The 12,901-nt window shown below is 43.0% G+C and overlaps 1 protein-coding gene across 2 annotated transcripts in view; it reads right to left on the bottom strand.

The window, feature by feature from the left end:
* The window catches only part of Rxfp1 (relaxin family peptide receptor 1), an 84,215-nt gene extending 73,763 nt beyond the window's left edge, over positions 1-10,452 (bottom strand). Inside the window, exon 1 of one of the 2 annotated variants that reach the window (XM_075950730.1) lies at positions 10,185-10,452. In XM_075950730.1, coding sequence (XP_075806845.1) covers positions 10,185-10,233 — 49 coding nt within the window. In that variant the 5' untranslated portion in view covers positions 10,234-10,452. The remainder of the gene's footprint in view (positions 1-10,184) is intronic. The other variant, XM_075950731.1, reaches the window with a different exon arrangement.
* Positions 10,453-12,901: the final 2,449 nt, after the last annotated feature.

The raw sequence follows: 12,901 nt of genomic DNA on the forward strand, positions 1-12,901 counted from the left end.
CATCTCCCACATCTGCCATGCCCCTCCCTGTCCTGGACCCTCAACTACGCCATACCACTGCTGTGTGTGTGGTGTCTTTCTCCTTCTGGAGATGTAATCCCTGGTAGATCTAAACGGACTGCGGATTACTGGATCAGCGTGCTCATCCGTGTGTGGGAACATGAATAACTGCTCAAATAACAGACCACGCACAAGCTGTGTAACATGCCTTTGGTGTTGGCATGCTCAGCAGAAATGCTTGACTTGGGAATTAGATAAACCCGAGTTTAACCCTGAGTATTTGTGGGCCTGTGACTTGGGTCAGTTCACAAATTTCTCTGAAGCTGAGCCTTGCGTTTGGAGAGACAATGCTCTATGTACCCCCCCTTTATGGTTCAAGTAGACATTACTGAGTCATTTAACTAGAACTTCAATGAAGTCCCTGACTGCACTATAACTTAAGTAAGGTCAATAATTTATACCAACAATTAAAGCGCAGGGACTTTGTTCGAGCACGTCTGTGTATTTAAGTACATGGACTAAAGAATATTAAAGCTCATATTAAAAGTATGCCATGATTTCCTCTGGCGTAAATGTTAAAGTAGAATACATTCCGCAGTGACTAATCAGACAGCTCAGCTTCCAAGCAGAGGAGATTACTATATCATATCATTCTTTACTCCTTCTAATTATGGATTACACATCATATGGCTTTAGGGACTTCCTTGGAAATTTTTTTGTATAATAAAGCTCATAACACCAGTCATTAGGAATTTTCCATATTTAGAGCAACATTTCTGTGTTCGGCTATTTTATTTTATAATACTATCAATAGTGTTGCTAGGAAAAAGGGAAAAGCATATTATGAAATGCATACACTATTTTCTTTATGGTTTGAAGATGACATGTCCTTTTCCCGGGTTCGCGGTTTTATGGTTTGGTCCTTGGGTGTTGCTACTATTTGGGGAGGCTCTGGAAATGTTGGGAGTCAGGACTGGAGGAAGCATGTCACAGGACTGAAACCTACACTGGTTCCCTCTCTTCTTGTCTCTGCCTGCTGTTTAAAAGGATGCCTTGAAGCAACTCTGACTCCCAGTCCCATGCCACTGTGTTCTGCCCAAGCCCAGGCAATCACGCACCTGGGGCGGAACTACCTGAATCTGCGAGCCAATTAAATCATGCCTCCTTCCTACTCTTCCAGGTATTTTAGTCCCAGCAACACAAAAATACCTGCCTCAGATACCAGGATAAGGGATTAAAAATAAAATTTACATGCAGTGTAGGTACATGTAAGCAAAGGTAAAGCAACAGGAACTAGTTTGGTCAACTGTGGTAGTTTGAATAAGAACGGTCCCCATATGCTCATGTATTTGAATGCTTGGTCCCCACTTAGGGGAACTGTTTGGGATGAAGTAGTAGATGTGGCCTTGTTGGAGGGTGTTCTTTGAGGTTTCAAAAGTTCATACCATTCCTAGATAACTCTCTCTCTCTCTGCCTTGAACTTGTGGACCAAGGTATAAGCTCTCAGCTACTGCTCCAACATCAGCCATAGCTACCATGCTCCCTGCCACGACGGCTACAGACTCTAAAGCCCTGGAGCTGTGAGACCCAATTTGGTCTGATGAGTCGCCCTGGGCCTCACATCTCTTCACTGCAGCAGAAAGGTCGGTATGACAGCAACAAAATAGAAAAACGTGGAGGAATGACATCTAAGATGAGGTAGGACTGTGAGTCAACATATTTGAGTTTGCTTTAAACACATTTTTATTTCCCAGTAGGGGTGCTTCTCTGAGAAAGGAATAAACACAAACCACCGGGAAAGTTTGGAAGATCTGGATTCTCTGGTACCATCTCGTGGGAAGACAGTTAGCATGTGCACTCACTGGCGTCCACTGGTCACTGCTAGGTCAGAGGTGAAACTCTGATGCTGTAAACCGACAAGTCTTGAGTTCATATTTCACCTGGGTTTTCACTACAGCTGGATTTCAAAGTACTCTGGCTTTATGGTTATGACTCCTACTGTCAAATGTTCTCTGATTTTATGATCTATGAGATTTTTTTTCACAGTTGTTCAGAACAGAACTGAGTAGCTATAATAAAGCGAACATTGTGTAACCCATCTCAGAGGCAGTGACAAACCATGCTGGCATAGGACATGGAATAACAGTTGCTCCGAGATCACCTCCAGCCTGTAGTCCTTGCTCTAATGCCTGTCCTGGCTCTAGGTCCTAAGCTGCCATGAAGCCTTCTTTCTACCTCAGAGCTTTCGCCATGCCTACAAGACATCCAAAATACCATTTATTTTTACTTAATACCACCATTCATCATTTTTTTCCTTCTCTCCATAATTCACATTCTTGCTAGAGTCCAGTTTTCTTCATGAATACCATACTGTTCATCCATCCATTCTCACCTCTTCAGGCATGTATTGTGACTGCGTTAAAACTAAATTGTTGAACGGATGAAATGATGATGCTCTGGCTGACCTTGGTGTTTCTGTTCACACTTTAGTGTGAACCAGTTTGTATCTATTTCAATTTGTCTATTATTGATTATGAAGTCTTTAAGGGAACCTGAGACTGTCTGTTTTTTACATTTTGGCGTGTGAAGCGCTTCTGGCTTGCTGCATAGTGAGAATAATTTTGGACCTGCACAGGAGCTGGAAAGCAGGCGTCCAAGAGTAACTCAGACGAATCATATGCATCTCTCCCCATTAAAGTGGATTTGCTGGACAAATGCTACTGCATTGCTTCTGACCAGGGCTGGGGTGAATTCAACTGTCCAGAATGTTGCTGAAACACCCAGAAACTAAAATCCATCTCTTCTCAAAGGACTTAAACCCTGCTGTCAGCTTACAGGGTCAAGGTAAGACAGTCAGAAGAGCAAAAACAAAAATCTAAATTTAACTACGCTAACCGGCCGTTTCTCTGGGTCTCCTCCCTCCCAGGGTCTTATACAAAGAAGATGGTTGGCAGAGGCTAGGAGAAGCCGGCGGGAAGTGCGTCTGACAGTGTCGTCATTTTAGGTTTGAGATGTGTGAAAAAATAGAAAGATTTATAAACCACGAGGCCGTTTGCAATTTCCAACCAATTAGCGACAAGTGAGAAAGTAAAAATGGTCAATCTTCTGGACCATTCAAAATGCACCAGGCATGTCCAGCCCTCCTTGGGATAACACATTAAAGCATCAGCAACAACAAAGCCCCAACAAATAAAACAGCAGCAAGGATGAGAAGACGATGTGAAAGAAAGACAGGAACCAGAAGTTGTGAGGGATGTGGGGACGGAGACTCGAGCTCAGTCCCTGAAGCTGGTGCCTGATGTCCCCAGAACTTGATCAGCTGCTTTTATTAACATGTTGGAAATATGTGACCTCAATAAAAGTGGAAATCACTATAGGACTGCTTATTTGATTTCTCTCAGTAGATCAAGATACATACATTTTTATTAAGGTCTGTAAGTTTATATTCATTTTTATTCCATAATATTTTAATTTCAACCCTATGAAGTCATATTTATCTGTTTAAATGGACGTGGCTAAGGAAAACTGTAGGATAATAGTTTCCATATGTTTGAGAAAGATGTTGGAACCAGTTTATTCAATAACTGAAAACTTCAGCTCCAGAGCCTATGAATCTAGATAACAACAAAATAAGTCTCTGTGTGTGTTTGTGTGTGTGTGTGTTGTTGTCGCTTTTGTAAGGATGCCTCACACAACTCCTCTGTGGAAGTTTCTATTCACGAGGAGGAAGCGCTTGGGAGAAGAATTGAGGAGGATTTGGTATCAAGAATGGAGAACTGTGGGTACCATGTTAGGAGCCACAGAGAGACTAAGGAAAGGAGACAAGCTAGAAGGGAGAAACGAACACGAAGGGAACAGGAGGACATGTCTGATCCTCTCAACGCACACATCTGGGCTCCTGGCAGTGGGAAAGGAAATGTACGAGCACATGTGACAGCCAGTTATTTCTGCATAGGGGAGAAGAGGGTCAGAACAGAGCACACAGCAGGATCAAACCCAAGGAGGTTAGAAGGGGGCTAGAGATAACGGGCTGGGTTTTGACATGCCCATTTCATTCCAAGACCTGAACCCAACATACAATGACAGTCTTGCCCTGTGTGATGAATGAGAGACCAGATGTGTCAATGTAGGCTCAACATGGCCGCAAGCCATGGCTTGTTAAAGCCTGAGGTAGTTTTCCCTGACAATGAGGGCTCACTGCTTGCTCCCACAAGCACCTTTTACTCCACATATAAAATAAGACACATTGCTCTAGAAACTGGATTGGGAAAGGAACAATAGGACCGGGGTAGGTAGGGTGATGCTGTGTCTCAGCAGTTTTCTCTTGTCCTAACTCTATGGCACCAGAACAGTGGGAAGGCAGGGAGGTGGCATTCTTTCTGCAGGGAGGAAGAAGCATGGAGAGGTGGGAAACACAGGTGTTCAGTGCCTACACTCTCAGAGAAATCGGGGGAAAAAAATAGAAAGTGACTTGGTACCTGGGGGCACTGGAGAACAGAGATTGCCATCTCCGACAGAGGGCCTGGCTGCGAACAGCGCTGGAGACATGGGATCAGAACCTTTCTATCTGGTTCTGAGAAAGACCGGAAGCATCTGTTTACCAGGCAGGTGCAGGAAAAGTGGCTACTGGGTAGCATATGGGCTAAGTCACACATTTGAGACCAGCATTTTGGGGGATACTAAATTTAAGAGCTTCAGTCTAGATTACTTCTATGTTTAGGCAATAATCTGCCCTTCTGTTACTTCCTGTCCTTTATCACCTACGAGTGCAACTGGAGAGCTGTGGTTAGAAGGGAGCCCAGATCATGCAGAGAAAAGGAAAAGCCGTAACGTCTTCCCGTGTCAGAGATGTGGGTGTCATCTTTTGAAACTTCAGGTTTCCTTCCAACTCAAAGGAGCTTTACTTGTGTAAAGCCGAAATGTCTTTTAAAAATACTTATGGAGTTGCCTAAGGTAATAGCAACTTACTTGAGCTTCAGACTTCAGGCAGCAAAAAAAGAGAGGAAAAAAAAGAAACTTCATATTATTTCTCCATAGGTGAATTAGGTAAGAGCCAAGGGAAAAGATGCTTAGGAGACCTCTATATAATTAAATGTTACAGTCATCAAAATTGCTCAGAATTCCATGGCCTCTGAGCGCAAGTGCTATGGGTCCTCCAACAAAAACATCAGATTACTTAAAATGTCAACTACCTTTTTTAAAAAATAGCAAATTTCACCGTTGAAGAATTTGCCAGAACCGCTGCTGCCCCCTTTTGTAGTTAATCATGAGGGTAACATTTGGGCTTTCGCTGGGCACCTTGACTAAAGGTAGACCTGGAGCTGACTTGGGGAAGAGGCTGAGGCTGGGGGTCTACAGTGAATGAACGCTCTTGTTCCTGAGACAGTCCTGGAAGAACCACATGGAGAGAGACAGGCAGAAAGGGAAGATGCCACAGCCAGAGACAGGGGTGCCACGTGACCCAGAACGGCCAGTGAAAGCTCTGAGAGAGAGCCCTCTTCTCCATGAGGAACACTCAGAAAATTTTTGATTATTTCCAAAAGATATACTCATTATAATAGAAGATTGAAGTCATGAGAGACCCCAGTAATTCAGGTAAATATTGAATCAATTATAAAATGAAGGCCAAGTAGCAATGAACCTGACACTGTAGAACATAACGATTTAACAAGAAAAACCATTTCCTAACACAAATTACAGGAGCGTTTACTCTGTACGGTCCTCTTCTTGTGACTTAATTTTTTGTTTGTTTGTTCATTTATGGGGTTGGAGATGAAAACCTGAATCTGAAGTCTTCCTAACTTCCAGTTGCTTCAGCAAAGACGGAAAGGGGTCTTGGTGTCAGGGGTGGACTCCGGGTGTTCTGACTGTACCAATGTCTGGCTGTAGAACTGAACAGTGCCGGATGACTCTGGATCTCTCTCCATTAGGTAAGAGAAGGTGCTTCCGGGGCAGCAGAGCTAGCAAGGGAGGACATAGCCACGGAAGAGGGAGGAGGGAGTTGACACAGGAACTAAGCTGATATTTAGTGGCATTTGCTACACGGTTGGAAACAAAAGTGTTTTCTGTAGATACAAGTAGCTCACATCTGTACCCCAATCCTCTGATTGTTGGTATGTGTTAACTGGTACATGGAGCCTCACCCATCCAAAAGAAGATGTGCCTGAACACCGAGGGCGGAAGAATTCCACTGCCTGGCCTTGCCCTGTCTGGTAGAATACCTGTATTTCTGGTTTTGAGACCTGGGGTTGCTCAGATTCTGAAGTGGGTGCTATGTAATTTGTATGAAAGCAAGTGAACTCAATCAGGGTGTCTTCCCAGTACTTTTAAGTTCTAAGATACTATAATTTTAGAAAGATTGGGACCAAATTATGCTTTACTGGCAGGGCGTTGTTTACAGAGTTGGATGCAAATCTCTTTTGCAAAACTTTTTGGAAAGTGGAGCCAAGGATGTGCTACAGAGCAGTCCTTGTTTTCTACATTAAGGTAGGAACATCTAAGTCATGGGTGAACATGAGACATTTGTGAACATTTGACGTGGTTCCTGGTTCTTGGAAAGCTCACAGTAAATGGGAAATATAAAAACAATCACTATAAAGTTTGAAAATAAGTTGTTTAAATGCTAACAACTTTTTTCCTAAATGAAAAAGATCAAGCTTAACTGAAGCACCTACCTCCAGGCACTTCAGTTGAACAAGTTTGTTCTGAGGTTTGAAATTATGCTGGATGCCTATTTGCTTCACAAACATAATTTGTTTCCTTCTGTTCTGGTGGTAATGCATTTACATAGATTTATTAATCCCTTGTCTGCTTGAAACTTAAAAATGTGAGTCCAAATTCAGAGTAAGAATAGCACAAAATTGTAGCAACCTTCACAGACTTGACTAAAAACACTAGATATCCCATAGTTTGTGCATTGGTGAACTTATCCATTTGGACATGGATAAGTATGTCAGTGAGGGTCTTTTTAAATGTCTTCATCAAGTTTATGGGCATTCATGGGATGTCTGTCTTTGCCTTTCTTTTCTTCTTAGGGAGTTGCTAAGAAGTTACACTGGTATAGGCTCCAGGGCCAAGGTCAGACAGTCTGCTAGGTCTCCTTGGGGTTCTGTAGCTGAAGCCCTCAACATCTGGGCTAGTCCTTTAGAAATTCTAAAGTGGCTGGGTGGTGGTGGCACACACCTTTAACCCCAGCACTCTGGAGACAGCCAGAGTAACAAGGAGAAACCCTGTCTCGAAGAAGAAGAAGAGGAGGAGGAGAAGGAGGAGGAGGATGGGGAGGAGGAGGAGAAAAAAATGAAGAGGAAGAGGAATTCTAAAAATGGTTCAGGCTTGTTTCAAAGCCCCCTGCTTTCTTCTATCTTGTTTCTGCCTCCTTAAAGTATCATGTACGATGACTATTTTGCTTGATGATATTGTTTAATACTTAAAATATCTCTGATAAGGATTTATGATAAAACACATTCTGAGAATTTTTTTAAAAAAATTGTAATTTTGAAGTAACTGTAGACTCACAAGAACTTAAAAAATGTCACAGTGTGATCCCACGTGCCCTTTGCTCAGCTTCCTTTGATGTCACAGTCTCACACAGCTAAAGTAGCATCACACTACAGATTAACTTTGGTTTATTCCGATTCATAGAGCACGGGCAGAGGACTGAATGATACTGGCTTTCCTGAGCCCAGCTTGGCAGCTGTGTGTGTCACCGAGCAGCACTGGGTTAGCGTGCTGCCATCTTCTGCAAGTCTGACGTTTTAGTGACACTTTATCTCATTGCTTATTAAAGCATCTGGCATTCAATTGGGCTTTTTCATTAAACGTGGCCAAGAGCTCTTTCCATCTATAGGAAATTTTGCTGTTTTCAAGGCCCAATTATCTGTGCCACCCCTGCTGTGGACAATCATTGTCCAGAAGGAAGAGCACGAACCCAAATCACTCAACTCTTGGCATTATTAGTGTGAGTCTTGTGACAAGGCACGAAATGTCCCTGGGTCTTACTGAATTGTTTCTACATAATTGTTATTGTGAAGACTTAATTTTTTTCTAGCAAAGGCTGAATACAATGGTCCTGGAAAGTAGATACCACGAAGTATTTGATTGCCATTTTACAAACTAAAGTTCAAAGACGGTTGATTAGTGATGAGAAGAGTAGAAGCCGTACATGGCAGGGCAGCTGAACGTGTTAGGGTGGTCTCTCCTGTGCTATCACATTCCCTTTCCGAAGCACCAGAGGACGGGATCAACACAACACAGCAACCAACAAAGCCGAACCAAGCAAGCCCAGCAAGCAGAGTAAGGAATCCACAACTCAACACAGCAGTGGAGGGTTCGGAGCCTGCCCTGATCTGCTACTGATGATCACCTTGCTCATGTCCTTTCTGTGTGCACAGAAAGTCCCCAGTCACTTGGAGTTGAGTGATGGGCTACAATAAAGGTGGGCTGAGTTTCTTGTGGGTACTAGTATAGGATTTCTCCCAAGGTCCCCCAATTATTCAGACAGCGCGAGCAGCCTAGCATCCCACCCCTCATCTCTGTATCACCATGTTTCCCTCACCCCCCATTCCCACATCCCCAAGGAATGGGGAGAATTTGGAGTTTGCGCCTGTGCAACAACTTACACTGTTTATCGTTTTTTAAACCTAAGAGAACTTAAATGTAAAAGGATAGAGGGTTCTGACATTGTCATCGTCTTTATCACTTTCAGTATTTTGCTCATTAAAATAATTTATTAACAAAAGAATGTTCACATGGGACATTTTAATAGCTTGGAATGTCTTTAGTACCACACCAGCTCAAATTCCTTCTTAGCCTGTCCTGAACACCTTTTATGTATCTGAAATTCTTCATCATAGAACACCTGTTCTAGGAGGATTTCTTTGGGTCTCTCAATCCATGCACTTCCTTCAAATGGGATAGAAAATGCTAAAATCGATATTTCATTTCAAGGGACTCCTGTTGCAAATATCAAAAGCTTGGGCACAGCTTGTGTGTGTGCGTGTGTGTGTGCGTGTGTATGTGGTGTGTGTGTGTGTGTGTGTGTGTGTGTGTGTGTGTGTGTGTAGCCCTGATCCATTAAGTAGTGGGTTCTAATTAGAGAGATCCAGTCTTTTGGTGATGAGAAGTTTGAGGTTTTCTTACTGCAGTTACATGTGGGAATGTCATAATTAAGACTGAGGCAGAGAAAAACAGGAGCAGAATACTCTCAGGGATTCCTAGACATTCCTCTGGTTTTGAAACCATCTCAATCTTTGACTATTTAGATTAGTTGTACTGTGGAGAAAAGGAGGAAAAAAATCATCAAAGTATACTATATGCTGTCAGAATTAAGAGATTTAAGATGGAAGGTTATCCTGAGAAATTAAGTAGAATATCTTAGTATAAATAAAACTTTTGTTATTCTGACTCTGAGAGACAGAAGAATATAAACACGCTTGTGTTTTAAATCTGGTGATGTTTACTCCCTCACAATCCTAAGGTGTTAGGGGGACTCAGAAACTTTCATTCTGTACCAGGTTTGAATTATTCCATTGTCTGGACACACATAAGTGTTTTCTTAGCCCAGACGTGACAGTTTAATGAGAGATAATACATAACAGCCCTTTCCCTAGAATTTTAAAAAAGACCTATGGCTACATACACCAAGGAAAATTGCCATTCTATTACAAGCAAAATGACTTTTTATTTTCTTGGCTATCCATGTTTTTCACTGCTTTTTCTTTCTCTTGTTTTTCTTTCAAGGACCCGTGCAAAACCTGGCAGAAGGGTTACATGGCTGCATCCCTGTGTGGATGCAAACCTCAGGGAGCGCATTAAGGTGGCGACGTGCGACAACCACACAGAAATGAGCCAATATCAGAACTCCCTAGGACCTCTCAATGGACATGCTCCTTGCACAGAATCTACAGTCTTTTTCAATAGTAAAAGACTACTTATCAATTTTAAAAGTTGCCTGATATTAATCATGGGCTTAAAACATGCCAGTTTTGCTTAACTTTTGATTATGGCGGGATATTCCAGGACAAACATCAGAAATCTACTAAGCAGAACGACTCTAAAGTAAGACTGCAGTTTTATCAGAGCATGCATTTCAGCTTCAAAGCGTACGTGTAAGGAAGGAACATTTGCACTTGTGATTATTTCACAAAACACTAAGGCACATAAAATTAGATGCTGAGCATACTCACAATATTTTCCAATAATGAAGACGCAGAAGAAGAATGGACCAGATGTCATTTCCTTCTTTCTGAGCAACCGATTAATGAACGTAGATAAAATGTGGTCTTGGATACAATGAGTCGCGCACAGCTCACAGTGCTGTGCTATTTCTGTCCGCTGTCTTAGCAGCTAGAAGGCAGTTCTCTCTCTCGCTCTCTCGTTGTCCCTCCCTCCCGCATTCCCTTCCTTCCCTTATCCCTCCACCCCTCCCTCTCTCTTCTCTTGATTCCCTTTTCTGAAAGTCTTAATATCTTTACACACACACACACACACACACACACACACACACACACACAGAGAGAGAGAGAGAGAGAGAGAGAGAGAGAGAGAGAGAGAGAGAGAGAGACGCAGGCAGCAAGGAAAGTTTCTGGGAGCACGCAGGTCCATTTCCTCTAAACATCTTGTTTCTCTGCCTTGAAAAATCTCCATATACATATACGGACACCGACAGCCAAAGCTGTTAGAAGCAGACTGAGCTGAGGTAAACCCCAAGCAAAACATTTTTTTCTTCTATGGATGCTCTTGTGGCACAACTGTAGATCAGGAATTCAGGTGTGACTGCAGTGGCCTTTTAAGTTTATTTGGAAATCTGAGCAATAGATACAGCTCAGAGAAAAAAATAGAAAAATCAAATATTTCAAACTGTGCATGTTGGTTTGACTATAGCAGAGACGTTGTGAATGAACAGTGAAGTCCTCCTGGCTTCAGATTCTAGGGAGCCAGGCACTCTGGGGCTGGCAGCTATTATTCAAAGCTAGGTTTTTAGGAAGAGAGTACCAGTTCTGTAAGACAGCTCTGGGCTCTCCTCTGGGCACATGGGATGACTGGCACAGTCCCCAGTGCATAGGCCCTAGTGCCCAGCAGGTAACTGCCAAATGGTGATCCTTCACACGACAGTATTTTAATACTGGCCTTCTGGTGAAGAAGAAAAGTATATAAATACAAGTAACATTTCCGTGGGCAGCATTTCGTCTTAGGCAGAGTCTACAATTCTTATATTTGACCTATCACTGTATCTCTAGAATTAATGGTTATCCCGCTGACCACCAGGCTTTGAAAGGGAGAGGGGGAAAGAGGAAGCAGAGGAAGGAAATGTCAGCCAGGAGGGAGTGTGCACAGAACTCTTCAGGATCCCAAAATCTTGCAACCCAATACGAAATATAATGAGTGGATGGTCGAACACACATGTTATATATAAAAGTGTGTGTGTGTGTAGGCGTAGATACCGGCAGTCAAAGGTTTAAGCAGGAATGAGGGCATGGGACAAAACAATGTACGGATAAGGGATGTGTTAACCAAATTAAGAGTATATAAAGAAACCTTATGGAACACACTATGCTAGTTTGAACTGGACTCGCTGAACATAGCGGACAATGAGGACTACTGAGAACTCAAGAACAATGGCAATGGGTTTTTGATCCTACTGCACGTACTGGCCTTGTGGGAGCCTAGGCAGTTTGGATGCTCACCTTACTAGACCTGGATGGAGGTGGGTGGTCCTTGGACTTCCCACAGGACAGGGAACCCTGATTGCTCTTTGGGCTGACGAGGGAGGGGGACTTGATCAGGGGAGGGGGAGGGAAGTGGGAGGCAGTGGCGGGGAGGAGGCAGAAAGCTTTAATAAATAAATAAAAAATGAAAGCTAATTAAAAATACAACCAAATATAACCAAAGTCCGGTGGTGGTGGCGGTGGCAGTATACACCTTTAATACCAGCACTCAACAGGCAGAGGCAGGTAAATTTCTGACTTTTCAGAGAGAGCTCCAGGACATAGATCCTGGTGTTTAAAGAGAAAAGTTTAAACTGAGAAAACCACATGCATGAAAAATCGACATGGTTTTCTCATGGATTTTGAAAGAAATCTCAGTGTTACCCGAGGCACAGGTTATCTCCCTTTGAGTTGAGGTCAGTAAGGCCCAGAGGCACTCAATAAGGAATAGGCTATTGCCATTGTTCTTGGTTTTCCACACTCAGTAGGTGGTGAGACACTTTGGCTGTAGGGCATAGAGAAACAAATCTTATAAAAACAACAGCTATGCACACTGCTGCGGGAGAAAAGACCTCCCTGGTCCTACCCAGAGCTGAAACCTGCCTGCAACAACACTGATTTTCCAGACAAGATGCCTGGGCAATAGCGGCAGACTGTGAATGGAATAACCACTCTCTTGATTCGTTTGAGGCCGGCTACACAGAAGGACATTCATGCACGGTACTGTAATCACAGTCAAAACTCATGGCTAGGGGAGTGGTGACTTTCTTTCTATGAAAGAAATGATTTATACAGGGGATAAAAGACAATTAAAATAACTTTTTTGGCTACTATTTGGAAATAGACTTCACATACTAAAGTCAGTGAAATATATATTGTTTTCAGAGGCTGTTCTCTTCAGACATTGGAAAAAGATTGGAAAATGCCCCCCAATTGAGAATCATTGGATTTTTGTCAAACATGCTTGAATGATTTGGCTGGATACACGGTGCCACAGCCAGTGCATGGCGAAGCATCCTTCTGGTTTTCCACCCAGACTGGGCGCTGACTTAGGTTAAGAGAGCTATGCCCTCCCTTATCTTAGAGTTCCTCTTTGTAAAGCCCATTGTTGTACTGCCAGTAACAGCAAAGCTCTCCGTCTGAAAACCACTTCTTGCAGGGTGGTGGTGCACGCCTTGAATCCCAGCACTCTGGAG

This window comes from Microtus pennsylvanicus, chromosome 16 (genome assembly GCF_037038515.1).
Source record: "Microtus pennsylvanicus isolate mMicPen1 chromosome 16, mMicPen1.hap1, whole genome shotgun sequence".
In the NCBI taxonomy this organism is placed as follows: domain Eukaryota; kingdom Metazoa; phylum Chordata; class Mammalia; order Rodentia; family Cricetidae; genus Microtus; species Microtus pennsylvanicus.